This window comes from Hyaena hyaena, unplaced genomic scaffold (assembly GCF_003009895.1).
Source record: "Hyaena hyaena isolate Hyena2069 unplaced genomic scaffold, ASM300989v1 scaffold_511, whole genome shotgun sequence".
In the NCBI taxonomy this organism is placed as follows: Eukaryota; Metazoa; Chordata; class Mammalia; order Carnivora; family Hyaenidae; genus Hyaena; species Hyaena hyaena.
Window position 1 is genome coordinate 218,047 of NW_024081144.1, and position 27,704 is coordinate 245,750.

At 59.8% G+C, this 27,704-nt stretch overlaps 1 protein-coding gene across 2 annotated transcripts in view; it reads right to left on the minus strand.

The window, feature by feature from the left end:
• Positions 1-390: 390 nt before the first annotated feature.
• OLFM1 (olfactomedin 1) overlaps positions 391-27,704 on the minus strand; it is a 37,037-nt gene continuing 9,723 nt past the window's right edge. The window contains exons 1-6 of one of the 2 annotated variants that reach the window (XM_039255182.1): positions 25,475-25,781; positions 23,398-23,547; positions 17,828-17,983; positions 15,689-15,908; positions 8,509-8,615; positions 391-2,060 (exon numbers count right to left, since the gene is read on the minus strand). In XM_039255182.1, coding sequence (XP_039111113.1) covers positions 1,386-2,060; positions 8,509-8,615; positions 15,689-15,908; positions 17,828-17,983; positions 23,398-23,547; positions 25,475-25,624 — 1,458 coding nt within the window. In that variant the 5' untranslated portion in view covers positions 25,625-25,781 and the 3' untranslated portion in view covers positions 391-1,385. Of the gene's footprint in view, positions 2,061-8,508; positions 8,616-15,688; positions 15,909-17,827; positions 17,984-23,397; positions 23,548-25,474; positions 25,782-27,704 lie in introns of those variants that run through there. The other variant, XM_039255183.1, reaches the window with a different exon arrangement.

The following is a 27,704-nucleotide window of genomic DNA, read 5'->3' on the forward strand; positions in this document are numbered from 1 at the left end:
CTCTCTGAGCTCTGTGGCAGAAGGATGCTGCGGTGCCGGCAGCAACAAGAAAGCGGGAAAGGATCTGGGGTCGGGGGTCCCCCTCTGCATCGATGGGCACCTGTGAGTTGGCCTGGGCTCCTCGGATGCCCCTCACTGTGTCCAGAGCCGCCCAAGGAGGAGACCCCATGGGGGAGGTGCGACCCCGGATTCGGATTCACCCCAGGAGGCGTGGAGCCCCAGCCTGGTTCTCAGGCTTTCGGTGGGGTGGGGGACGGACGGGGGTTAGAGACCCGGCGGAGAGTACGTGTAGGGTGTGACCTCGCGGGAGGGGACCGGCCGGACTCTGGACTGCATCACAAGCGGCTGGAGTCTCTGTCACTTTCAAAGACTCAGAAATGACAAAGGAAGCAATATCTCCTACTATCTTTATTGTTCCTTAGATAACTGGACGGTACAAAGTTCCCCTCGTTTCTACTGAAAACCTGTACTTCCCGTGTTCTGTTACCCTCAGGAACGTTCCTTTCCCCGTGGAAACGGAGTTTCCCAACAAGCCCTTCCCACCCATGGTTACATTATTGACATAATTTAACAGGAGGAGAAGAATTCCTTTGATTACTATCAGCATGAACTCAATTACCTCTTTCTAAGGGTGAACACTGAATATTTTTTTTTCTTTTTGGAAACAAAAACCATCCACTTATTAACCCAAACTACAGCACTGCATTTACAACATTCACTGCATCAACTGAACACAGAGCTACCACCTCAAGGAAAGGACAGACAGACGTGGCACAATATATCTACGGGGGACACGAGCTCGAACAAGTGGGCGCTGCGGCTGTGCGCCCCACGCGGGTCCGTGGGGACGCGGAGCCTCGCTACGACAGGACACGCGGTGGAGAGAGGGCGGCCGTCTCGGAGGAGTCACACTAGCCTATGTCGGCCCCTGCGGATGCCCGGAGCAGCCCGGGGTGGGGGTGTGGGGGTCGGGGAGCCCTGGATGGGACATGGGGGGGGTCACGTCCGCCAGAGCTGGGCACGATCTCGGGCGAGGCCCGTGCGACCTGACGGTGGTTGTTCTCGGCCGAGCACCGGCCAACAGTCATCGCCTTGCTGCTGTGGCAGGTTGTTTGACCAGAAAGGGGGCCGGGCGGGGGGGACGGTGGTGGGGGGTGGGGGCCAAGGAGCCCTGGACTGCAGTTCCAGCTGCAAAGACGGGGTGGGGGGGTCTCTTCCCAAGGGTGTCGCCCTCTTGCTCGGACCAGAGGTGCACGGAGGTGACGCTGCTGCTGCTGGTCCGGAAGTTAGTATATTATTAGTATCGTCAGATTATCTTGGCAGCTACTTGGCGGAGACGTCCACGCGGGCGAGGATACGCCCCTCGGGCCCCCGGGCGGGGGCGACTACAACTCGTCAGACCGGATGACGTGGAAGAGGGTGACGTTGTAGAGAACCTGGTGGCCATTGTTCCAGGCGTAGAGGGCGCGGTCCTTGGGGTTGTAGTCCAGCATGGAGATGTGCGAGTACTTGTTCTGGAAGGGGATGTCGATATACTCGTAGGTGGAGGCGTTGGTCTGGTAGGCATAGTGCACCTTGGTGCCCCCGGAGTAGCCGTTGGTGACGTAGAGCGTGCCGCAGATGATGAAGGCCTCGCCGGCGCTGCGCTTGGGGTAGCTGGTGTTCCACGTCTGCAGCACCTGCAGGGATACAGGGTCCAGCTTGCTGATCACGATGTTGCCGGCGTTCTGGTTGGTGGCATAGACGGCCCACAGCCCGTTCTCGTCCACCATGAGGTCGATGTCCGAGTGGCCGCCCCAGGCGTAGTGGTACATGTTGTTGTAGCCGGCGTAGTCCAGGCTGCGCGTCTTCAGGATGGCCTCTGTCTTCAGGTCGAACCTGATGACGATGTGGCTCTGGAACTTGTTGAAGTAGATGGAGCCGTTGTAGACTACCTGGCCCGTGCCGGACCAGGGGTGCGGCAGGCGGTGCGACGTGAAATTGTCCGTGCTCATGAAGTCGGCCATGGACTTGTACTCACGGACGAAGCGGTTGTTGTGGTAGCCGTCCATGTACCAAACCTGTGGAGAAGACACAGGGGTCAGCGGCGGGGCGGGGAGTGTCCCCTCTCGGACTCGGGGTTCGATCCACCGGGCATCGGCCTGGCACCGAGAGCCAGGAGAGGATAATGAAGACCAAACGGCGCCCTGTCATGTCCTCCCTCCCAACCCGCGGGGCCCGCGTCAAAGGGGACAGGGCTGCAGCCGCTGGGAAAGAAGGGTCCGGTTCAGGGAGAGGTTGGGGGAACACACTCTGCACAGCGGGCCTGGGGGCCAGCGAGGCAGCGCTGGACGAGAAGGCTCACAGCCCCAGGCGGCTCCTGTGGCATGGGGGCCCATTGCCAAGGGCACCAGGAGGGGCCATCCCCGCGTGCAGGGGCCGCCCAACTTCGTGCCTCTCGCCCTTCCTGGCTGTCGCCTGGGTAACCCTGTCCGCTGGGCAGAAACACCCTCATTTGGCATCTGGGGCGCTGCGTGCGGGATCGCTGTGTCACACCCACAACCCGGGGATTTCTCTCCAGGGAGAACGTGGGCTTCGTGCAAGGGCCCCGGTGTCACAAGCCACCAAGATAACAAATCCAGTCGTGGCCCACATCTGGGGCTACGGCGGAAGAGATTTCCGATCATTGCTTAAATGCCAGTTGACTTGAAAACAGTCTAGACTTTGTACAAAATGCTTTAGTCATTTTCAACTGATATGGGAGCAAATTAGAAAGCAATGCAGTTAGTCAGAGGGAGTCTGCCGGGCGGACGCTGTTCCCAGTGAATCTGTGGGGCACCCAGACCACTGCGGCATCTGGCACGGGCTCTGCTGGGTGCGGGGGGCGAAGGACGCAGGGCTCTCAGACGCGGCGTTAACAAGCGTTAAAAATTTACAGAAAATCATAACCTTGCTCCTGAGGCGCATGCAGATGTTTAGAGGCAGGTGTGCTTTTGGTTTTTAATGAGATTTTTTAAAAAAACAACCTGGGTCTCATTTGGAGGCTTTTATTACCCTCGCCCCCTGCAGACCAGCCCACGCAATGTGGGTCTGGGATGAGAGGCAAGTGCCCTGCGTCAAGGGGTTTCGGAGGCCACGACCTCGCTGCTGAGCGGGGCCCCTCTGCTTCTGCTTGGCTCTCTCCTGGGACGGGGAGCTCAGTGCTTCTTCTAAGATGCGGCTCAAATGACACCCCCCAAACCCTCTCCGGACCCGTGCCTTCAGGAACTGGCTCTCTCCCTCCTGAATGTGCACAGGCATCTCCTCCCCGATGACCGGGCCTGTGAACCTAGAGGGTGCCCCCTTCCCGCGGGCAGAGATGGGGGCACTTGCTCAGGATTTGTAAATTGCCGTTTCTTCCTAGAAATTAGCAAGCTGGACGCAGGGCACCACGCTTTTGGAAAATGCAATTTAGGCTGGGAGGGAAAATCAGCACAAGGGGCTAAATACTTAACAACAGAGACCAGACACTCTGTGCAGAAAGAGGCCCACAGTCGCAGCCCCAAGGGCCCTGAGAGGAGGGGTCCCTTCCTTCACAGAGGCCACCTCTTCCTCACTCTCATCTCCTGATCAGAAGGCCTCTTCCCTCACCTCCTGTCCATGTCCTCGGGCTCACACAGAACCCCGACTCCCCGGCCTCGCCTGTAACGTGGCTGCCCTCCGAGCCCCGGACACGGCCACCCCCCAGAGTGATTGGACTCCGGGGACGGAGCAGGGCACGCATCCGGGTGAGGCCGGAGCCTTGAGCTTGGAGCCCGCTGCTTTGCCGCGGACCTGGCCCTTCCTGGCTCTGTCTGGGCTCTGCACACTTGCCCCCCGCCCCCCCCCCCGTTCCTATGTGACTAGTTTCAGCTGGGGCCCCGGCACCAGGATGTTTAAGACTTATTTCTGGATTATACAAACCAAGCGGGAAAATGGGACCCCAGCTCCACAGCAGAAATGTGGGGCCAGACGGTCTCCCTGTGTCCCCACCAGGGAAGCCCAGGGGCCAGTCCCGAGCAGATAAGCTCCTGACACACTGACTCCTCAAGAGTTCTTGCTCCCAGCCCAGGTCCAAGGCCAAGGTTCCCGCAAGGCTGAGCTTCTGCGCACCTGTAGGGGTGGTGGAGAAGGGTGGCCCAGGCCCCGGGTCCCAGCTGGAGGCCAGACCCCGCCTGGACAGGGGCTCCGTGCCTGCTGTTTCATCTCTGGGCACTCATGGTCTCCGGAAGGACCCCTCTTCTGTCAGACCCGCGGCCGGCCACCAGGTAAAAGCCGGGGCAGGCTCTGCCGGGTCTAGAAGCCCGGGCACTGGTCTGTCTCCACACGGGGCTCTGGCCGGGACGGGCCCCCGCTGTTTCCGATCTCACGTGCACCCGCATGCCTGTCACCCCCATTCAGACAGGAGGCCAGAGGGGTCTGGTGGGTCTGCCGGGGTGCAGAAGCTATGCAGGTGACCAGGCCCCGGGCTCCCAGCCAGGCGGGGCTCTGCCCCAGGGATGGGGGTGCCCCTGACATCTGGGGGTAGAGGCCAGGGAGCTGCTGGCCACCCTCTGCCATTCAGCGCAGCTCCGTCCCTGGTGTCAGCAGGCAAGGCTGACGAGCCACAGGGGTGCTGGCCCGGCCTGGGCGTTACTGCCCGCAGGGTGTCAGGTCTCTGCTTGGAGCCCTGAAATGGCCCTGGCTGAAGACCACCAAGACGCCCTTCCCCTCTTAAGAAGCCCTCAGGTGCAGCAGGGAGAGAGGAGAACGGGGGCGGGCGCGGACGGCCCTGGCATTGAGGCCCACACACCTGTGTGGTGTGTTTGCAAGCGGGTGTGGACAATGCGCATGCCTCTCCTGCGTTAGGAGCCCAGGGCGAGGCTGCTTTCCCAGGGCGAGGCTGAATTTAGAAACACACCACCCTTGACCTTTATAGGTGCCAGCGATCTTGAGGAAGACCCTATGGACGACCAGAGATTGTCCCAAATAAAGGCGTGGGCCCTTGGTTTCTGCCTGGCCTCGCTTTCCCTTTCACAGAACGGGGCATGGACAGCGTGGCCCCCAGGGCTCTCCACTGGCTTTCTATGTCAGAGGCTCAGAGGCAGCTGAGGCCACCCAGGCTGCTTCAGAGCGCATCTCACAATGGAAGCCATGGGCCGTGCCCATCGCTCCCTACTGGCCCTGGGGCCTGGTGCCTCCCTCCGGAGCTGCCGGCCAGACCACCAGTCCCCTGCAAATCTGATTCCTCAGCTCCAGGCTCCTCCCCCCAGCTCTGGCTGCCTCTGCACCTGCGAGGCCAAATCCCTGGCTCTTGGGGACCGAGGGCTGCTGCCACCGCGATGCCCTCTTCCCCACTGATCAAGTTCACCTCCCAGAGGGCATTTCCCACACCCCACACCCTGGATCCCCCAGGCAGGGAGGTGAATGGTGGCCTCCCAAAAGGTATGTCCACATTCAGGGACTTCTAAATGCGATCTTATTTGGAAAAGACAGTTTTGCAGACGTTGTTAAGGATCCCAGAAGAGAGCCTCTGGACTAGGGTGGGCCGTAAGTGCCATGACTGCTGTCCTAAGGAGACAGACATGGACACAGAGGGGCCGACGCCTGGGACGTCACGGCAGAAGCCAGCCAACAGGAGGGAAGGTGCTCTGGACTCTAGAAGGTGGTCCACAGAGTGGGCAACGGGTCTCAGATTCAGGGCAAGGGCTCTCCTGGGGCGGGAGACACAGCCCGGCGTCAGGGTGAGAGCTTCCGGAGTCCCGGTGCCACCTCCCGGTCACGGCCAAGAGAAGGCAGCATCTGGACTGGGCAGAAGAACACCAGAGGCCGGCATAGTGCCCGGCACACAGCTGGTGCTTAATAAAGGAGTCAAGGAAGGACACAAAGGTGCCCCCAGCTAACCTTGCTCTGGCAGCTCAGTGCAAGGGCGTCGGGAAGCAGCCAGCTGTGGCTTCTCCTCCACAGCCCCCCACGCCCCCCACTGCCTCCCGTCAAGGACCCCGTGTGCCGTCCCTGCCCCTGGCTCTGGCCGCACCCCTCTAGGGGCGCCTCCTCAGCAGCCTGCCCCCAGCACTAACGTGGATTCCCGTTTCCCTTTGCAGCACGTTACTGGTCTCCTGTGTGTGTGTGACATGCCAGACGGGAAAATGAAACAGATTACACAGAACAGCTCTCTCCCAGATCAACGGCAGGGCCCGGGGACGCTCGCGTGGCCGGGTGGCGGCTGGCGGTGGCTGCGCTAAGCACGCAGCTCAGAACAGCCCGATCCACCCAGGTGCGGGGCTCTGGGCTGCCCTCCGCGCCGCCCCCCGCTCCCCCCGAGCCAGCTCCGGCTCCTCCATTCCCCTTGCGGGGGGCTCCTGGCCAAAGCCTCCTCCCGCCGTCCCTCTCTGGCTGCCTCCGTCCATCACCAGGGCCTCCTTTCCTGGAGGGCGATCGAGTCATCAAGCAGAAAACAGATGTCTAATTAATCATCAGGAGGCATCTTCACCCCCACAGCCTCACGCACCCGCTTCCTCCCTGTTCAGGGTGAACAGCTGCCAGGAGCCCCGCCCCCGCCCCCAGGAGGTCCTCGGCCCAGTGCTCTTTGCAACAAAGGAACACGACTTCCAAAGGGGGGAGGGGCAGAGGCGCAAGGCTGCAATGTCAGATACGGGCTTACCCCCCCTCCCTGCCCTCCCCCCGTCGCGGGTGCGCTCTCCACAGCACCGAGGGCACTGGCTCTGGCTCCGGGCTCCCAAGGGCCTGTCTGGGGGGAGCGTGTCTGGGGTGGGGGGGAGGTGGACTGCAGGCCGGAGGTGGGGAGGGTGAGCTCTACGGAGACTGCCTGGAACCATGCCTGCTGCATGTTTGTTAAAAAACCCACAGACCAGCCTTTCCTGAGTGAGACCTTAGGCAAGTGAGCAGCAGACGTAAGGGTAGTGGCCACACTGCAGGCACGCAGCGCGGCGGCTGAGGGGCAGGCACACGTGGTGAGGCGCGAACATCACCTTCTCTTGCGTTAATGGATCTCCGCGCACACCTAGTGCGTGAGCGGAGCCACACGGGGCCCTGCCTGCACCTCCTCGTTTTTGTTTCCCAGGCGCCACACCAGAGCAGAGCTGGGCTTCGCCACGAGGGATGTGGGCCAGAAGGCCAATCGGGATGACAATTAGTCAGTGAAACTGTTAGAAAACATGCAAATACCAGCTAGCTGTCCCGACTCTGTACACAGAATGGAGCAGCCGCAAACACCTGTCTGCACCCATATCCCGGGTCTGCAGACACGGACAGGCCCCTCCGGAATTCTCTGCAGCAGAGGCTGGAATGCCCTCCAGGAATGCGCTCCAGGTGGGAGGGGGCGGAGACAAGTCTCGGGCTCCCAGAGAGCCCATGGTCACGGTCAGGGTCACTGTCCCCCACCGCCTTCCCCAGGACAAAGTGTACCAGCAGCACGGAGCCACCTCAGGTCCCAAATATAAGAGATGGTGCCTCATGCTTTCTGGCAGGCGTGTGAATGGGGGAGGGGAGCTGGGGGGGTCAGGAACCTCAGGGGAAAGAGAGTGACCCACCCCTTCCCATTAGAGTCCTCCATCCAAGGCTCAGAAGGTCTCAGATTTCTAAACCACCCTCTCAATCCTGTCTGAAGGAAGAGAAGAGTGATCAGTTTCTAAATGTTCTGCAAGTCCCTCAAAGCAAGGGGGCAGGAGGGTAGGAACCGCCCCCGACGCAGGCCTGTTCACAGGGGGCGGGGCGCATCGGCACAGGACAGTGGCCCAGACTGCGACCCTCTTCCCCTGGGAGCCCCAGCGACTCTTCCCTTGGTGGAGGCCATCACAACCCGGCTCAGCCGGTCAGCCCTCGCACCCTTGCACCCCAATGGGGCTCAAACACCGAAACCTACGCCCTGTGTTTCTCTCCTTTTCTGAGTTTCTACCCAGGGGGAAAAGTCTAGAAAAAAAGAACACGGCCTCTTCCCTAAATCAAAAAGGAACACGAGTTTCCATCAGTCTTGAAAAGAATAACAAATGAAATACAAATGAGATATCATTAAAGTAAGGAAGGCCAGACGGATTCTCCTCCTGGAGCCGAGATGGGGCTGGGAACGTCTGGGGAGGCTTCGGCCACAGAGAAGGACGCTGAGCACCCCTGCCCCCTCCCCTTTCTCATCTCCCTGGCTCCTCCCCCTCTCCCCTGCCCCTGCCCACCCCCCCCCTCCCCAGCCAAGGAGACAGAGTCAAGCCTGGGAGGCTCTGCAGGGGTGTGTCTGCTCTCACACATGACGACCCATCTCACACAGTGACCCACCCCTGCGGTCTGGGACGCTGGGTTAGCACAGGGACCTCGGGGAGGGAGCTGGGCCCCTCTGCAGAGTCGCCTGGGCCTGGGAACGCACCCCGGGGGGCACCAAGCTGCGCTCAATTCACGCCCCCTGGGGTGGTTTTCCAGGTAGGTGGGCACACAGGCATGGAGTGAGGGCCAGACACATGGGGGATGGGCAGAGGCGCACCAAACAACCCTCACCCCAGGCCTGACGGAGGAGGCACTTACCCTGTTGTCCCCTTCTGGGGCCAGAGGGTCTGTCATCCAGGACCCGAACCTCGAGCCAGAGGTCTTGATGGTCACGGGGTCACTGATGCCCGTCAGCTTGCCACAGGCTGGAAGAGAGTGTGCACAGCGCAGAAGGGTGAGTCCCCCGGCCCGACCCCGACCTCCTGCCGCGGGAGGACGCGGGTCCCCTCCCCCCCTCTCGGTCCTGGTGCCCGTCTGACGGCTGCCCTTGCCCTTGTTCCGCCTGGGCAGTGCGCTGGAGCATCTGCAGATGACTCCCTGCAAGGTGCATCTGTCTGGGAGGAGCCCGCAGCCCGGCGCCCCTGCACCAGTTAGAACCAGGCCAGGGGAGAGGCCCGCCGCGCCTTCACCGTGAGCCTGTGAGCCTCTCCTGCTGAGGGAGAAGCTCCCTTCTGCCTGCAGGGAGCCCCGTGGCCTGAGAGCAGGGACCCAGGAGGCACTGATGGAGCAGGGCAGAGGGACAGACGGGCCGGGACGGACTCAGGGCTGCAAGGCCACTCGGCACGCTGAGGCAGGGACCCAGTGCCCTTCCCACGCCCCTCGGGGCTCCCAGGCTGCACCCGATGGCCCAGCAAAGAGTCCGCTCCTGGCCGCACACCAGGCTGTGCACGCAGCCACTCAGATCTTCCAGAATCCCAGCCAACCTGGAGGGCAGGGCGCTCTTGGGCCACAGGACATGCAGACATGCGGTCTGCAAGGCCCCAGGAAGACCCGGGCGTTTTCAGAAGACGGTCAGTGACTTAACCCGGGGACTCAGTTTAGCCAGGATAATCCAGCAAAGCAGACCAGGCCCTAGAGGCTGGTCTCTCTCTATGAGCTGAAAGCGGGCTGAGTATACACATTAGCATCATCGCACAGACTGCAGAGACAGGCACCTGACATCCCGGCCTGGCGCCTCGCGGGAGCGCGAAGGCCACTGCGGGGGTAAGAGCCGCCGCAGGCAGCAGCAGGGCTGGCTTCGCACCCACATTCCCATCAGCGCTGCTGCCTTGAGTCCACACCTATTTTTACCCGCCCATCCCTTCCCCTTCTCCAGATTTCCTGTCTGTTCCACTTTCAGGAGCAATCGCGAGCTCTCCCACGTAAGTACTGGCCCCTCACAGATGGAGGCTTCCGGGAGTCACGGCTCTCAGGGCCGCAGACGGGCCAGGCCCCTGCCGAGAATCACGGCAAGCTTGCCGGGCTCGTCCTCCATCTGTGGGAGGAGTGAGGTTGGGCAAGGGACCTGGGCGGCGGTCAGGGTTAGCCAGCGCGCCCAGGGATGAGAAGTAGGAAAAAGCAGGTGGGTTTGGAACTCCTAGGAGAGCCCCAGACCAACTTTTCACCCCGCACGCCTCGAGGATTCGAGGGCTTTTGGTCTGGAGGAGGGGAACCTGGGAAAAGCAAGACTCAACGCTGGGGTCCCCCTGCCTGTAGGGTCCCTGTGACCTGGGGGCTCCGGGCTGCCAGGGGACGGCAGCAACTCTGACCTGGGTGGGAATCTGGAGGTGCTGACTAGCGGCCACCTGCAGCCTCCCCACCGCAGAGCCCGGGGACAGCGGGCCTGCCTGGAAGGAGGCGTCCAAAGGGGCCATCGGCCTCAAGGACGTCACGGCTCGGGAACCTAGTGGGCCTGTGGGTTTCTGTCCAACAGCACACCGTGGGACCGGGCACCGCACGTCGTGACGTGGACTCACACTGAGGTTCCGGCCAAGCCTGCGCAGCCATACCCCCTGCGCTGGATGATGGCCGCCCCGAAGAACAGATGTCTGCCCCCACGGCATACTCCGAAGGAGAAGAGGGCGGGCCAACGCCCCAGCTCAGCTCAGATGCCTGGCCCTTGCTGCCTCCGCACCTTCGCTGGGGCTGTTCCCTCTACCTGGAACACACCCCCCCCCCCGGCTCCCCCCCCTCCCCCTGCCCTCCAACGCGTCCTCTGTGGCTTGGCCCAAACCCATGCCTCTTCCCGAGACCTCTGCCTTCTGAACGCTGCCCGCCCTGTCCCCACTGACTCATGCTCACGACCACACGTTTCCTGGGGCTGTGGACCCAAGTGTCCCGGACTTAACGCCCCAGGCAGCAAGCCCGCCGCGCTCCCGCTATTTCTGCCAAGGCCCAGCCAGGGAGCTGTCCATGAACGAGTGAGTGAGTGCTGATCACTCAGGTACTTAGAGGTGACATTATTGATCTCAGAAAATCCTCATCAGTCTACTGCTTTGCTCCATGCCCAGCACAGGGGACAGCAGGTGAGGGCGGGTCACCCTCCCTGGAGTGAGGCACAGACATCTTCCTTTCCCATGAACGCGGAGGGGAGTAGAGGAGACTGAAGGGCTGACCAGGGGGATTCCAGGAGGGCGGCTGATGTGAATCAGTGTTCAGTGGAGGCAACAGCCATGATCGCGACTGTGACGTCAGACTAAGGATGTGGAGAAGGGGGGTTCGTCCCCAGTAGGGTCGGGGCCAGGGCTGCCCTGAACCACCCACCACACTGCGTCCTGCCCACGGTGAGCCTTCTGGGCTGGGCTGTGGGGCAGGGGTGCTGGCACTTCAGGAAACAGGTTGCAGGTCAGGGCTGGTCTGGAGAGGGTGCTCTCTCCACTCCACCCTCCCTGCACCACGGTCTGCACCCCCCATCACCCAGATGCGCCCTGGCTCCGTGCATGAAGCACCAGCCTCCCCAGCCCCTCGGAGGGAGCCCTGAGATCACGGATCTGAGCGTGCAGAGAAGGGTCCAGCTGGCCCGGGAGCCCTGCTCTTCCAACTGCTGGCTGCGGGCTCAGGCCTCCAGGGCCTACTGGCTGGAAGCTGCCTGCCTTGCTGGAGTCAGGGAGTTATTTTTGGTTTTCTGTCCAGACTGGTTCTGCCAAGACCTCGGGGGCTGACACGATCTAAAAATGCCCCACGGCAGAGTCTTGGCACATTCAGTTCAGGAAAGTGTCCCTTTCTGTCACGAGGGCTCAGGATGTGCGTAAGGGGGGGAGGCGGCTGGGGGAGCACCCCTGCGCAGGTGCAGCTCGGAGGAGGCGGAGCTGCTGGGCCCGCACGGGCGCCCTCGAGAGCCCAGGACAGGTCTCAGGAGGGAGGGTGCGCACAGAGCTGGGAGCCTGGACAAAGCAGCATCCTGAGGACGAAATCATTTGCTTCTTGCCATTCCTAGAAGGAATTCCCTTCTGACCACAGCCTGTACGGTCTCCATGAGGAGCCTTGCGCAGGTCGTGGCTGACATGCCCGCCAAGGAATCAGGCCAGAGACCAGACTGTGGGGTCGACGGCCCGCAGCAGGCAGGCCGGCCCCCCGGGGGCTTTTGGTCTCCCTTGCTCCCAGCTGAGGACTGGGGACAGTTCGCAAAGCCGGGGATCTGGGCATAGCCCTGTCCCCCCAGGTAGAAGAGCCTGAGGATGGGCGGCCCTCCTCAGGCCACTTTAGGCATCACCCTTGCCAGCAGCTTGCTCCCCCAGCCCTTCAGGCCCCTGGGAGCGGGTCAGGGCCGATCCCTCTGCCTCTCTGAACCCATCACATCTCCAGGGCTAGAGAACAGGAGGGAGGCTTCAGGCTTGCCTTCCCCGGGAGAGTGAGGCACAGCGCCATGCCCAACACCCCAAACTGGCAAAGACGTCTATGATCTGATGGCTATCAACATGCACACTGCTGGTGGGGACACTGAATCCCCTGGCGCTTCATTCAGATGTGTTCTCAGTGGAGGTGAGAAGATCAGCCCACCAAAGACTGTAGTGCTCTGGGTGTCTGGTATAATGGGGGAAGCCCTAAAATCAGCTATCCCTCTCCCCATCTTACAGACAGGAAAACTGAGGCCTGAAGCTAACAGGTGCGTGGCATGCTCAGGACGTGTGGACGTACGAACATTTTGCACTGGATCCTGAGTCTCTGGCTCAGCGGGTGAAGCTGCCGGGTCGTCATACTCTGCAGGCTGCCCCCGGGGGTGGTGAACTCTCACACCCCAGCTCCGGGGAGGGGGGTTCAGGGCCGCCGGGCAACTATGGCACTCGCCTGTCTGGGAACCAGGGGCCGCAGGCTGCCCCCCTTGGAGAGGATGCCCAGGGATGCTGAGCCCCACTCCCTCCAGTGTTAGAAAAGGAGTTTCCGAGTCATCTCTGGCTGGGCCGTTGGGAAAAACACACAATCCCCATGAGAGAGGAATCTTTACAAATAGAAATGAAACAAACGGAATCTTGTTTTCTTTTCTCCGGTGTTATGTTTTGGGGTCAGGAATCACCAGCATCGTCGGCTTAAAGAGAAGGCGGCCGCAAGGAGAGACCTGATGGAGAGCACTGCGCTGTCACACCAGGAAGAGGCGCTGTCACCAAGCCAAGGACCAACAGAAAGACTGGACACCAAGGAGCCAAGGCTCCGAGGGGGCGGGGGAGGGGCCCGGGAGCCGCGGGGAGGTGGGTCCTGCAGGGGCCCCAGCCCCCCGCCCCCATGAGGCGGAGGCCTGTGCTCAGCGCTCGCTGCCGCCTCCAAGCAAGCAAACAGGCCGCCAAGATGGGGCCCCTTTGCAAGGAGGAGAAATAAAGACCAAATCGGCAGCCGGAGGACACGAGTGCCGTCCTTAAGTTGCTGAGCCTAAGTGACAGCGCAGGGAAAGGGGACAGCCACTGCTCACTGTATCATCGCCCGTTTATCTATCCCCACACCTGCCCACCCACCTGTTCCTTCATCTATCCACTGACTGGATCGGTCTGATCGGTCTGTCTGCCTGCCTCCCTTCCTACCTGCCTGCCTGCCTGTCACCTACTACCTACTGCCTACCTATTCTCTACTACCTCCCTCCCTGCCTAGCCATCATCTACTACCTGCCTACCTCCCTACCTACCATCTACTACCAACCTGCCTATCACCTACCTCCCTACCTATTATTTATCGCCTGCCTATCTACCTACCTATGATTTACTACCTACCTGCCTATCTACCTATCACCTGCTACCTGTCTACCTAACTACCTACCATCTACTACCTACCTACATACCGATCACCTATTACCTATCTGTCTACCTAACTACCTAACACTGACACCATCTACCTACCTGCCTGCCTGCCTGTCCCCCCTACTCTGCCGGGTGTGGTGTGCGCATGATGGGAATGGTGTCCCTGGACTCCCAACACCAGCCCAGGGGACAGGGACTCCTACACCCTCACCGTACAGATAAAACAGGGGCCAGGGCCCTGGAGGGGTCACCGAGCCACAGAGCAGCGCTCGACTACTTTACAACACTGCCTTCCCCAGACCAGGGTCCTCCCGCCTTGGTGTTTACCTGAATCGCCCGGGTGCTGGTTAAACGCTGATCCCTGGGCCCCACCTGCAGACTCCCGACTCGGTGGGGCTATCTACAAGTCAAGGTGCTTCTGGAGAAAGAAACGCTGAGGCGAGACCACACGGCCGCAGTCCCAACACGAACAGAGCACAGCCCCGGGATTCATCCTCTCTCTTTGCTCCCACACCAACCGTTTCGGCAGCCCAAGGGTAACCATGTGAAAGCCCCAGGATCCGAAGTTGCAAGGAAAATTCACGCAGTTTCTAAAAATAGGCCAAGTATCTTTAGGGGGTGGTGCTCCCCTCAAAAAGGCCTGTGGCTTCTCTGCCTTGGTAACTTTCCACTCTGAATTCACGTTTCGCTCCTTGACCCCGGACTTGGAAAGCAAGGAGATTTCATCTCAGTTCCTCACTGGGATACAGAGTCTGTATCCTAGGGAGGGGAAAACATAGGCAATAAGCTCCCCCCACCCCCAGACTCCTCAGAGGCTGGGGCAGAACTCTTAGTGGGGGTGTTTGCAGGGTGTGGACAGAGATATACAATGATCAGCGTCGGGTAATTGTGGTTAGAAACCCGAAGTTGTACCCAATGCAAACAACCATATAGCCCATCATCCTAAATATAGTCCCGTCATCGTGAACATTTCAAACATCCACACGGACCCCTGTAGTGTCAGAATAGGTCCCTGGTCCCCCAGGCCCCGACACACCAGGACTGGGGTGCGGTGAACCACGTCACTGGAAAAATGCAGCAGATGGTCCCTCTGGTGACACGGCGGAAGTGCCCACATTAAACCCCCAACGCCTCTCGCCGTCCCCTCCAGGACTGGGGGACTTAACGAGCATCTGCCTTCGCTGAGGTGCCTAGAATGGCATTCGAGATACTCTGGATGTTTGGAGCGGCTCAAACGTGGGCCTGGCGACTCCTCCCCTCGCCCTTTGGACATTCCCTCCCTTTCACCTCACAGCACTAGGGATTTTAAAAAGCATTTGTTACTTTGGGATGCTGTCAGTTTATAGAGAGGCATTCGGGGTGTTTGTGTGCGTGGGGAGAGGGAATAAAAAGGGAACAAAGTTAGAATATCAGATAAAAACCTAAGGGAAACTTCTGCCAAAATGACCCTACATCACACTAAGGAGTATACGGTAGGGACATAAACAACCTCGGTGTCAAAAACCAGTAGGTGAGAAGGGCCAGGTAGCCTTCGTAAGAAAGCCCAAGAAGGAACTAGAAATATTGAAAAGAGAGTGGACGAATGAAGACTTGTGGAAACCATGAAAAAGAGAGTTGATAAGGCACGCGGGTACTCAATCTCAAGGATCTGAAGGGGTCCCCCCCAACGGAGGGGGTGCTTCCTGGAATATAACAACGGGCTGGAGAAGCCCGTGGGCTCGGAGGCTCTGCTCCGTCCAGGCTGTTAGGAGGGACGTATGCCTTTACTCCCTGTGAACGGCAAGTCCTACCATGGTGTGGCTGGATTTTCTTTGCTTTTGTTCAAACAACGCATGACGCGTTACCTTGGGAGTTTCCTCAGCCCCTTGTCCCCAACCCGGAGAGAATCTGAAATGTATGTTTCCAACCCTACGAGACTTGCGTCCTAAACTCACCCAACACACACACGTGACACACTCTCACGCGCGCGCACACACACATCCTGCAGGTGGTATGTGGCATCTAACGCTGTCTGCAGATGTGCGACTCCATGGGGTCTGTGAGCTGGCCTTCTCTGCACCGGGTGGGTGGGACGGTGCCCTAGCCTGAGTGTGGCCTGAGCGCCTGCGGGGAGCCCCGCCCGGGGCCTCCCTGGAGCCAGGCGGGCGCTGTCCGCTTCAGCACCACTCCCTACGCCTGTGTGTGAGCGAGGCGGGCGGGGCAGAGCCTTGCCCCGCTCAGGGTTCTGGTCCTACCTAGTTTTTGCATGCATGCACGGAGCCTTTCTTCAAGATTGGACACTCTGCTCTGAAGTTCATCGTAGTCATAGGCGCCAATTTCCTCTTGCAGCTCGTTAAGCACTGACGTCAGATTCTGGACCTCCTCTTTAAACTGCAATACCAATTTGGCATCGGCCTTGTACTCTTCCAACACAGGTATCAAAGGCCTAAGTTCATCCATTTTCGCTTTTATCGCCTGCAAGGTTAAAATAAGCTGGGTTCAGTGCTATGCGTGCAAAAACTTGCAACACCCCGCCTTGGCCTGGCTTCTCCCTGGGTGACGGAGGGTGTGCACACTCCTGCTTTTGTTACAGGCTTATGTATTCTGCTCCAAACGAGATAGAAGAGCATATTAAACAGTCTCCAGAACACCGACATATTTGGGAAAGGTCTTTATTGTCAGTTTTGAATGCAACATCTTAAGGTTACATGCTTTTAGTCACACACACAGAGTTTCTTTTTTTTTCTTTTTCAAAAAATGCATTGACAAGGGTTCAAACTATGCATGAAATGCATCTACAGTCGCATGCAAAAGAGGAAGGATCCTGGTTGTATTCAAGGTTCCTTAGTGATATGGTGCTAAGTATTGGAAAATAATAGTAAAAATGCATGGTGCAAAAGCTCTCTGACCCTCTTTCATGGTTACATGGGAGTGGGCTGCCTCTTCAGTCACTGCAGCATTGAAAAAACGCTTTTAAGTTAGCCCTGCAAGCAAGAAAATGAAATACTGTTGAAGAGCTGCCTCGCTAGCCTGCTTTAAACAGACAGCCATTAACAGACAAATAGTTCCATGGTCACTTAAAAAAATCACACTGGGATGCTAGATGGACTCCAAACCAAGTGCTCTAACAGTTACAGAAATTCCCTCACAATTCCTGTTGAGATTCTTAATGCGATGAAAGCACGGTAAGAGGCAAGGGCTGCCTTTCCTCCTCTGGGGCCACGTTGCCCCAAATTTTGGAACTGGGAGGGGGGTGCCTACATGCACAGTGCTACGGCTGTGCGGCTAGCCCTTGGCGGCTCAAGGTACCCTCGTCTTAAGAGGAATCTGGCTCTATCACGGGGAAGGGAGTGCTGTCCTTTCAGGGAAAGGCACAAACTCTTTCTGGTCAAGCAGGTCAAAATCTCTCTCTGAGATAATTCCCGATGACATGTCAGGAGCAAGGACATCGTGGTCACCTCCCTCCGACGTGAGCAATCGGCTCATTTCTCCTCAATAGGCTCAGGCCTGCTATTATTTTATTTATAATATAGATTTATTACTTCGTTAGCCTGCTATTTCAGTCTATATAACGTATCACTCTTAAAAGCGGATTAGTTCTTGCTTCATGCAGGGAGCACATCAAAGGAAAACATTAGCATAAAAAGGACAGGAAGACAGAGCATCAGCAATTTCTAGTCAAGCAGGGTTGTGTATAATTTGACCTGTTCATTTATATCTGGGCTAGATTGCTAATTAACATGCATGTATACCTTAATTAAGGTGCATATAATTTTTCAATTTGGACATTTTAAAGCTGAGTAAACTAGAGATGTATATATACATATTTCTACATATGTATATATAATTTTAGGTCAAACTCTGGCTTTAACGTCCAGAGTTACCCGGAGGGGGGAGAAAAACACTTACCAGGAAGTGAGAAAGATGTTGGTGTCTCTCTCCTTCTTCCCTGCAAATCTACACTGTGCCTTGTCAAAGCTAAATTAGGTCAGATGTGAAAAATTGCCCTGAGTGATCCCTGCTCAGAAATGGCTCTAATCAATTAAGCTAATCCCTGGCTAATGTGATTTACCTGCAGCAGCTGCAGGATGACAAGGAACAGTCATGTCCCTTTCCAGCTAATCTGTGACCTGGCTTGAGAAGCCAGGTCTGGGGTGCCCCGCCCCGGAAACTAACGGGGGTCTGAGCGCCGCTGCTCAATCCACCCCTTTCAAGATGTCATTCGCCAAACCAGGGCGAGGGCAGGCTGCCTCTCTATTTCCAAGGACAACGGCTCTTGCAAAGGGCAATTTTCACTGGGCCCCTCCCTGGGCTCCAAGTTCTATTCCTGGAGGGAAAGGGAAAAGCATGAAGGGAAACCAAGCCCAGTCTCGGAGGAGGAGAGGCACACATACCTTGAACTGCCTGGCCAGGTGTTGCTTATGGCTCTCTTCCACCTGTTTGAACTTGGACTCCAGCCCCTTCATTTGGTTTTCCATCTTCTCCACGTACTGCAAGTCTCTCTGAGTTCGCCTGTCCAGGACCTCTATGGATTGAGACATGTTTTGCACCTGTCAAAAAGGCAACAGGTTCAAGGAAGGAGCCATAGCAGGTGTCTGCCCATCTTATTTGTCTCCTAATACACGACCGTGACCTTTTCCGCACATCCAACACACTGGGAACCAGAAGCAGCCCATGCATTATTCACTAGTTAATCACCAACACCGGGGATTGTGATGACCCAGGACTCCCCAAACAGAGCAAATTGGTTTGGTAAACATTTCCTCCACCACGTTCCAGAATGTTTTTCTGCAAATCAGGGGTTCCAGAGCATCAGATCCTCCCTGGTCATGGCTCCAGGCATATGGCTTCGGGTGACTCTTTTTCTTCCTTGTGTCAGGGATTGTGTTTAAGTCTCTCTATTCTGCAGGATGAAACCAGTTAGGCCGGCACACATACCAAGAAAGATGAATAGTGCCATTGGACTTGCCCCACCTCAGGTAGAGGCTCCTTCCTCCTAAATCTCCCAGCCGCCCTGCTGCAAAGGCTGATCGCAGGAACGCGGAAACAAGGTACAAGGGAACTGTTCTGCCTGACTCTGCATCAACCCTCTTCCCCATCTTGCACGCCATCCATCACGCCCCGCAGGATCATAGGTAGATGACTGCTTTGCAAACACGTACATTCCGCACATAGAGTCAGGAATCAATCACCCAGCAAATGAAGAATCGCTGTTTTACATCTTTGCAGGCAGATCTGAATCGAGTCTAGCCTCAAGATGGAACTTTAATATTCAAGAGGATTCCAGAGAGCTTAAAAGAAGAACAGTTTCAGTGCAGCCACCTGCCAGTGCGTTTTATTTTCGGGAAAGCGGCTTGTGCTCTGGGGCACGGGCATTCGGGGCGGTGGGGAAGGAGGCAGCATGGAGCTCAGGACTGCTGCTGTGGTGGTCGGGTCATCTTCCCAGAGTCGGATCCAATTACGAGGGAGGAAGACACCTTTACAACCGGGAACCTTCAGCTCTGATATTCCGCTGCCTTTGAAAACACTCTCCCTTTTAGAACACAATCATTTGGGTATGACACCTAGCCTGACTTGGCCACAGTGAAAAGCTGGTAGTTCGGTTTCTGTGCCTTCTGGTGCTTCCTCCACCCCCACAAATAAAATAAAATAAAATAAAAGAGCACATCTAAAAGGCTTCTCAGTAGGAGAAAAATTGATATTACTCATTGCAGCATTTTGAAATGCCTGGAATTTTTACGGCCAGTTACTTAAAAGTAACACACAAATTCAGTTTAAAAATTCACGTTTGTAAAATACAGTATGTGGGTGACTCCGACTCTGATCCTTTCTCTTTAGACATTTTACGGGGACCTGGAATATATCTGCTCCCTCATCTTCTCTCTCCCTGCCCCCTCAGCTGTCTTACCTCCTCACATCGAATAATCGTAGCACTCCCTTTGAGAAGAGATGTGATTTTTGGTTTCCTTCCTACTTTAAAGCCCAGAGCGAACACCACCTCTTCTGGGGAGGCTTCTGGGATGTACCAGCTGGACAGGAAGTGCTGTGGGGGGGGGGTGGAGAGGGAGCTGGGCCTTATTCACTCCTGTAACCACAGCACGAGGCCCACGCCTCACCCCTGGAGTGTCTGCTGCAGCCACAATGCCGAGAGCAGGAACTCAAAACGGCCCCTCCAGTCAAGACCCCTCTCCCCTGTGCTCCTGGGACGTCCAATTCCTGACGGGATGGGCAGCAAAACCCGCAAGATCAAGGGCTTCCGGGTGTGTGTGCGCGGAGGGGAAGCCGCTGGGTGTGCGCCCTTGCAGTCCCTCCCCCGGGCCAGCAGGGGCCACACACAGCACAGCGGGAAGGAAGACTTTTAACCAATTTTAAACAAGATCAAATTTAAGATTTAGAAAACAGAATGTAAGGATGCCAACCTACTCAGTGGCCTTAAAACAAAATGCGACTCTCCCCCTGCCCAGACGGGCCCTCCTCTCTGGCGGGTCACAAAGCAGACAGGGGTGGAAGGGCACAACCAGGGACAGGGCCCTGGGCCATCCATCCTGTCTCCCTCGGGACGTGCCGAGAAGCAGACTGACCAGCTCAAGGTCACACAGCTACTAAATGACACCGACCCCCCCCCCCCCACCACGCTTTGGCCAGCGTGGCTGCAGGTGCTGGGAGGTGGGGAGGGGCGGGGGCAGGCAGCACACACCTGCCCTCCAGGGAACTGATAACTGCTAATATTTACCGAACCTCTTTAGCGGTCCACGCAATGGGCGGAGCCCGTGGGTCACTTACTCTGTTCAATCTTGAAAAACCCCCGGGAGGTGAACACTATTTCGAGTCCCACTTTATGCGCAGGGAGAGCCAGGCTCAGAGAAGCTGCGCGGCTGGTCTACCACCACACAGCGGCCGGCCAGGGGTCCAGGCCTGGGCTTCGCCGAAGCCACACTTCCAGATTCAGGGCTGGTGGCTTCTTCAAAGAGAGCAGAAACAGAGCCCGCGCCCCGCAGGCCTTTCCCAGTCTGTGGGTTCCCAGTGGCCCCCCAAGGCGAGCGGCCAGGGCCCCTCCCAGGGCTCCGGGCCTTTAGGGTCACAGTCCGGGCGGAAGCCCCTCGGCGGAGTTTCACGTGAAGCCCGGCTGCAGAGACACACAACTAGATGCGAGGTGAGCGGCCGGGACCTCGGCCCCACCGACCCGCACCCCTGGGTGGGGAAGGGGGGCGACGACCGGAGCGAGGCAGAACAGCGCCGCCCCCGCCCCACAAGGAGGAGCTGGAGCCCCAGGCCCTCACTCACAGCCAGAGCTGCTGCCCTCGTACCACACGGCGCCCACCGGGTATAAACTAGGGCTTTAAGTCTTTAAGCCGTGATGCTGTGGCCTATGGAGGCAGGAGGGAGGGCTTCAGGCCCGCACTCCAGGGGCTCTGAGAGCCTTCTGGAATCCAGAAAGCACCTCCCCCAAGAGCTCCGGGATCTTCCTCTCGGCCCCCAGCCCCGCCCCCCGACAAGCCCTCAGCCCCGCCCCCGCCCCGCCCCCAGCCCAGGCCCCCAGCGCAGCCCTGCGTCCCAGCCCAGGACCCCAGCCCCTAGCCCCGCCCCCAGCCCCGCCCCCCGACAAGCCCTCAGCCCCGCCCCCGCCCTGCCCCCAGCCCAGGCCCCCAGCGCAGCCCTGCGTCCCAGCCCAGGACCCCAGCCCCTAGCCCCGCCCCCAGACACGCCCCCCCCAGCCCCGACCCCTGGCCTGCACCTCCAGGCCGGCCCCCAAGCCCAGCTCAGCGTCCAATCCCAGGGCCCCACCCCCGGCCCGGCCCCCACCCCCCAAGCTCAGCCCCGGGCCCTAGGCCCTAGCTCAGGCCCCCAGCTTGGCCCCCTAGGCCAAGCCCCCAGCCCCCGTCCCCAGCCCTGTCCCCAGACAGGACCCCTCGGCCCAGCCCCCACCCCGTCCCCATCCCCCGCCTCAGCTGTCCCGGAGGCCCCTTCAAGCTCCACCTCCTGCCTCGGCAATTCTGAATAATTAAAGGCCCAATTAGGCTTTGGTCTAGTTTGGTGTTAATGAACGTTTGTGGAATGTGCTAAATGCGTTTTACATCAATTCTGTGTAAGTGACGTGCTGGGCGGGCTAGAGATGAAGGAGAAGGCCACGCAGCCCCTGAGCGGGGAGCAGGGGCGGGCGCTGCCCGGGGCCTCGGCCTCCCTGCCTCCCCCCACGCCCATCCGCGGGCCTGGGTCTGCTAGCAAAGCTGGGAGCCCCCAAATCCCTCCCCTGCCCCTTCCCTCCACACTGCGGGAGGGGTGGTGGCTGCACTGGGCCCGAACTCAAAGGTCCTCACAGCTCACAGCGCCAGCCGCCTCATGTCCCGACAAGGGCAGCTTATCTGTGTGTCTGTAGGACATGTGGTGTGTGTGTGTGTATTGTGTGTTTGTGTGCATGTATACGGTGTGCGTGGGGAGTGCGGTGTGTGTGTGTGTATGATGTGCATTGTGTGTGTGTGTGTATAGGGTGTGGGGTGTATATATGTGTATAGTATGAGGTGTGTATGTGGGGTGTGTGTGTGTGTGTGTATAGGGTGTGGGGTGTATGTATGTATATAGTATGAGGTGTGTATCTGGGGTGTGTGTGTATGTGTGTGTGGTGTGCAGTGTGTGTGTGTAGGGTGTGGGGTGTATATATGTGTATAGTATGTGGTGTGTGTGTGTGTGTGTGTAGGGTGTGGGGTGTATATATGTGTATAGTATGAGGTGTGTGTGGGGTGTGTGTGTGGTGTGCAGTGTGTGTGTAGGGTGTGGGGTGTATATACGTGTATAGTATGAGGCGTGTGTGTGGGGTGTGTGTGTGGTGTGCAGTGTGTGTGTAGGGTGTGGGGTGTATATACGTGTATAGTATGAGGCATGTATGTGGGGTGTGTGTGTGGTGTGCAGTTTGTGTGTGTGTAGGGTGTGGGGTGTATATATGTGTATAGTATGAGGCGTGTATGTGGGGGGTGTGTGTGTGGTGTGCAGTGTGTGTATGGGGTGTATATACATGTACAGTATGAGGGGTGTTGTGTGTGTGCTGTGAGGTATGTACATGGGTGTGTTTGTGGGGGTGTGGTGTGACTGTGTGGTAGGTGGTGCGTGTGTGGAGTGTGTAGGTGGTTGTGTGCGTGTGCATGCGGTGTCCATGTGTGTCTGTGGGTGGCATCCCTGTGTGTGCACAGCTCTGCGGGGGCGGGGACGTCGTGGGGGGGCGCTGGGGGCTTGAGTGCCAGACCCTCCACCCCAGCAGCTGTGAGGCTGGGGCATGTGGGCCCACCCCTCCGACTCCCACTTTTTGAAATGGGGTGAAAAATCTCACCAAGTTCACACGCCCCTTGTGGAGATTATTTGAAACGATGGATTCCAAGTGTGTGTGTGTGTGTGTGTGTGTGTGTGCGCGTGTGCGTGTGTGTGCGCGCGCGCCACACGCTGCTGTTCCCAGGGGCTGCGAAGGGGACACGGCGTGCTTTCGCTCCAGAAGTCCCGCTGCAGGGCCGACCCCTGCTCGGAGGCCGGGAAGAGCCCGGGGGCAAAATCCAAAGGGCTGCAAGTCTGCCCCCCAGGGAGCTGCCCCCAGGGAGATGGCCCCCAGGGAGCTGCCCCCAGCAACCCCCAGCCCTGGGTTTCAGGCACCCCTGGGAGGGACCGAGAGATGGTGGCAGCAAAAGCAGCCCACGTCCCCGCTCCCCACTCCCACATGGCTCTGCGGGGGAGCCTGCAGTGACCAGCGGGGTCGACTCCTCTTCTCCTGGGCCGGCCTCCAGGATTCTCCATCCACTCATTCATTCATTCATTCATTCATTCATTCATTCACAAACATTCTGAGCGTGGACATGCCAAGAAAGCGGGTGGGTCTTGAAGCCAGGACAGACCCCACAGGCTAGCCGAGCCTTGGTGCTGGTGTGGGTGTGCGTGCGTGCGCACACACACACGCACACGCACACGCCCCGCACAGACTCACCTTCTCCAGCAGCTGCCTGAGCTGTTTCGTGCGGGCATCCCGGGAACACATGGTCTGCTGGGGGGCGACCACTGTGCAGATACACCTGCCCTCGCTGTCTTGGGCGGAACTATACACCTGCCAGCTCTCCTCGGGGTTGGTGGGTAACACCTGGAGGGGGCGGGGGGGGGGTGAGGGCGACAGGGAGAGAAGTCAGACCGTAAGGCAGTGCAGCAGGAAAGACACCTGGGGGGGCTGTCGAAGTCCAACCCGGGGGGGGGCACAAAGGGTCCAAAGCCGTGTTTGTTCTGACCATGGGGAGGGGAAGGGGCCCCTGAGAACACACGGGCGGTCTCTCAGGGTCCCCAGGGTCAGAAGGAAGTCAGGCAGACACGACTCTTTTACATTTGTTTTTTGTTTTCCCCCAAATTTGGTGTTTTTTAAATTCCAGGGATGTCTGGAGTTCTGGCGTCTGACCAAACTGATAGGTTAGGAGGAAGGGAGGGGAAAGGCCGAAAGGCGGAGAGGAGCCAGGCAGGAAAGCAAGTGGCTGGTTGACTCACAGCAGCACGTAACTCAGAAATAAGATCTCCTCCCCGTAAGGCAAGCAGGGGAGGCTGGCGCAGCCTGGCGCTGCCGCCCCTGACGCGAAGGGATGAGGCACCATCGGCCCGGAGCCGCAAGGACCCGAGCCCCGACTGCCCCTGGCGCCCTGGCAGAGACCTCTGGAGGAAGCGCCAGCTTTCCGTCTCCGCTGTCGCCCACGAGTCCTTCGGTGGATGTCACCAAGTTTCTGGTGACATGTCGTGCCAGGTCACAGCCAACCTCGGTCCTGGGGTAGATGCCCAGGGACCCACCATGTAACCGGAGCTGTGTGTGGCCCGTGTCACCTTGCAGCCCAGCTCGGGACCTGAGCACCAGGTGCGTAGGGCGGCCACCGCTGGCGGAACCACTCCCTGAGCACAGACCCTCCCCAGCAGCCTGCCCAGGCGCTCGGGTCACCTCCCTGCTATTTTTAGCACGGGGCTGGGGAGGAGAATCTATAGTAGTGATACATTTGTTTCATTCATTGCCAACCCCAGAAGCTTAGGACCCAGACGCAGGAGCAAAGTCATTATGAGAAGCACTGGATGCAATTCTTGAAACAGCAGGTGAGGCGAACATGACAAGGGGCTTAGGAGGGGTCACGTGGAGACCTCCCCCCAGAGCACCGTGCCCTGGGCAGCAAAACCAGGCGGGAGAGGAGCCTCCTGCCCCCCTCCCCCCAGCCCGCCTTTCCCCCCAGAGGGAGCCCGCCTGGGGCCCTTCCTCACATCCCCCTCGGCTCGGGCTGCTTCCCGCTTACCCGGGCTCCTAGCAGCTCCAGCCAACATCCGGTCAGGCCTGCCCACAGGCGCCCTGGCCGCTCGCTCCCTCCCCCAAGGCCTTGAGGAGGGAGGAAAAGCCACCCGGGACGCAGGGCAGTGGGGTGACGGGGCAGGACGGGCCAGCTCCGTGCCCCCCAGGGCCCCGCCCCGGCCACTGCACCTTCCCCCGGCCACCACGGCGGGGACCCTGAGGGACCTGGCTTGGGGATGAACAGGGACGGGAGCCTCTGGGACTCGAAGCCACCAGCTGGCCGCCGCCGCTGGCCACTCGTGCAGTCGGGTCTGGCTTTGACAAAGTAGGGCGGGCTCAGCTCGAGCCCTGGCTGGACCAGCCCGAGAAGGGTGGAGCGCCGCCTCCCCACCCCTTACTTGCTCAGTGACCTTGGACAAGTCCCCAAGTCCCCTGCCTCAGTTTCCTGACCTTGTCAGCGAGGGACTTACTATTAGTTGATGCCGACCGACTTCAAGCTTCCGAGTCCCCAAGGCCCCCTGCCCAGAGAGGAAACCCCAGCAAAGGAAGGAGGCGTCGCCCCTGGGGGACCGCGGCGGGCTGGCGGCCCAGCGGGACGAGCGCGAGGGGGAGGAAGCACGGTCACCCCCGCGGCGGGGGTGGAGCGCCTGGGACCCCTGCCCGTGCCCTTGGCCTCGCGCCCTGCTCGGCGCCGCCCAGCCCGGGGTCGGGGTCAGACGGAGCGGGCGGGAGGGCCCGCGGGGTGGCGGCGGGGACTTACGCCGGTGCTGCGGTCGAGCGTCCCGCCGCTGGCCGCCGAGAGCTTGGTGGTGTTGAGGCCCACCAGCGAGGGCAGCGTCTGGGACATCCAGTTGGTGATCATGGCCATGGTGCTCAGCACAACCCCGATCTTGAGCAGCGGCACCGACATCGCGCCTCGAGTCGCCTCCTGCGCCCGCGCGCGCCGGCGCCGGCTCCGCGCCCCCGGGCAGCCTTCAGGCGGCGGGCACCGCGGCGGGCAGGGGCGCCCGGCCGAGTCCCCGCGCCCCTTCGGCCCGCCGCCGCCCGCCCGCCGCCGCCGCCGCCGCCCCGCGCGCCCAGGCCATGGCTGCGCCGCCCCGGGCGCCGGGGAGGGTGGCCGCTGCCCGCTGCCCGCTGCCCGGTGTCCGCGGCGCCGCCGCCCCTCCGCGCTCCGCGCCCTGCCCCCGGCTCGGGCTCCGGCTCGGGCTCGGGCTCGGGCTCCGGCTCCGGCTCCGGCTCCGGCTCCGGCTCCGGCTCGGGCTCTGAGCGCCGCGCTGGCTGCGCGCGGGGGCCGCGGCCGGGAGGCGGGGACACGGCCGGGCGGCGGCCGACGCAATCTGCCCAGGAAATGGGTGGATTTTTCCTCTCCGCTCCGGCTCCCCGCCGCCCCCTGGCTGCTGGCAGCGGGGCCTGCAAACCCCTGTCGCCAAGGGGTTGAGACGGGTGTTCAGGGAGGAAAGCGGACCACCGCCCCCAAGTCCGGAAATCCGCCTGCGGGCCTGCGGCGCGGTGGCCTTACCGTCCAGATTGGTGGCGCCGCGGCTCCCTCCCGGTGGACGCGCTCAGTGAGGCCTGGGCACCCCTCTGGGACCCCCCACCCATTGCGCGCTCAGCCATCGCTGCCCTGGACCTACTTGGGGGGGGGCCTCCATGCTCCTCGCCATCCCAGTCGGCCCCCTGAAGCCCAGCCAGGAAGGGGTCTCCAGCCCCAGCGCTGGGGGAGAGGGAAGGCTCTCTGGACTCTCCAGGGGTGGGTGCTGGGGGGCAGGTGCTCTAAGGCCTCTGGGAGGAAAGGAGCAGGTGTCCCTGGCAGGTGCTGCCCCGCCAGTGTGGGCTCCTGGGCTGGGGCGGAGGCGACTGCAGGCAGGAGCTGGGTCTAGGTTTGGGCTCGGGCATCAGGGCAGGAGGCCTGAAGGTGCCCAGCCCACGAGGAGTGCGGAGCTGGGTGGGGCCTTGGGGTCAGTGGCTGGGGGGCAAGAGTGGAACCCGAGTCCTGGTGCCCAAGTAGAGGGGCAGGGCAGCCTGGCACACGTCCCCGGACCTCTGCAGCATGGCACCAAGACACTCACACGTCTCCGAAGCACAGGGCTGACTGGGTCAAGCACCTTAACGGGGCTTTAGCATTTGCAGGAGGCTTCTGGAGGATGAGGGGTATGTTCCCCAGTCCCTCCCATTAAGCTTTCCCGCACATTTGGGAAGGGAAGAATTCTCCAGGTCTCTCACTACACTTTTTCCTGCCTGGGTGAAAATAAATCTCCCTTCCTGAGTGGGGATTAGAAGGAGCCAGCCTTGCTGGGGTCCACCAAAGATGGACGCCACCTTCCTAGGGCGTCTGTCTCTGCTCCATCCCCTTTGGGAGAGGGGACTCCTGGCCTGGGGGTGGGCTGTGAGACCTCTCTAAAGAGTTTCCGAATTTATTCCTCCCCCCACCCCCACCCCCGGAACACAGGGGAGTTCAGGTGGCCAGCTCCAACCGTTGGGGAAGGGCGCCATCTCCCAGTGCGAGCCGGTACTGCAGGCTCCGCTGAGTGCCAACCAGTTGAGGTTACACCAGGTCACACGCGCAGGCCCATGCTAGAGGCGGCATTCACGCCACTACCAATGCTCAGCCTCCTCCCCTGCCAGTGCGTGATGAACAGATTCAGGGCCACAAGCCATGCTGACCCAAATCACTCACGCTCAAATCCCACTGCAGACAGTGGCCACTTACTTGGTGGGAAGAATCTCAAAGCGAGCCCAACCCTACCTACAGAACTCTCAGGCCATGCATCTAGAGGCTGCAGGTATTTATGTACCACCTACCAGCGCAAGACCCGGGACACAGCGGGGACACAGCGTGCTGTACAGCCCGGGACAGAAGCAACACTAACACGGGACACTAACACGGGAGCGATTCCTGGGCCCTTGCCATGGGCGGGCACTGAGCGTGAATGAAAACTTTATTATTAGTGGCCAAGTACATGCCACTGCCAGAGAGAGTGACACCTCAG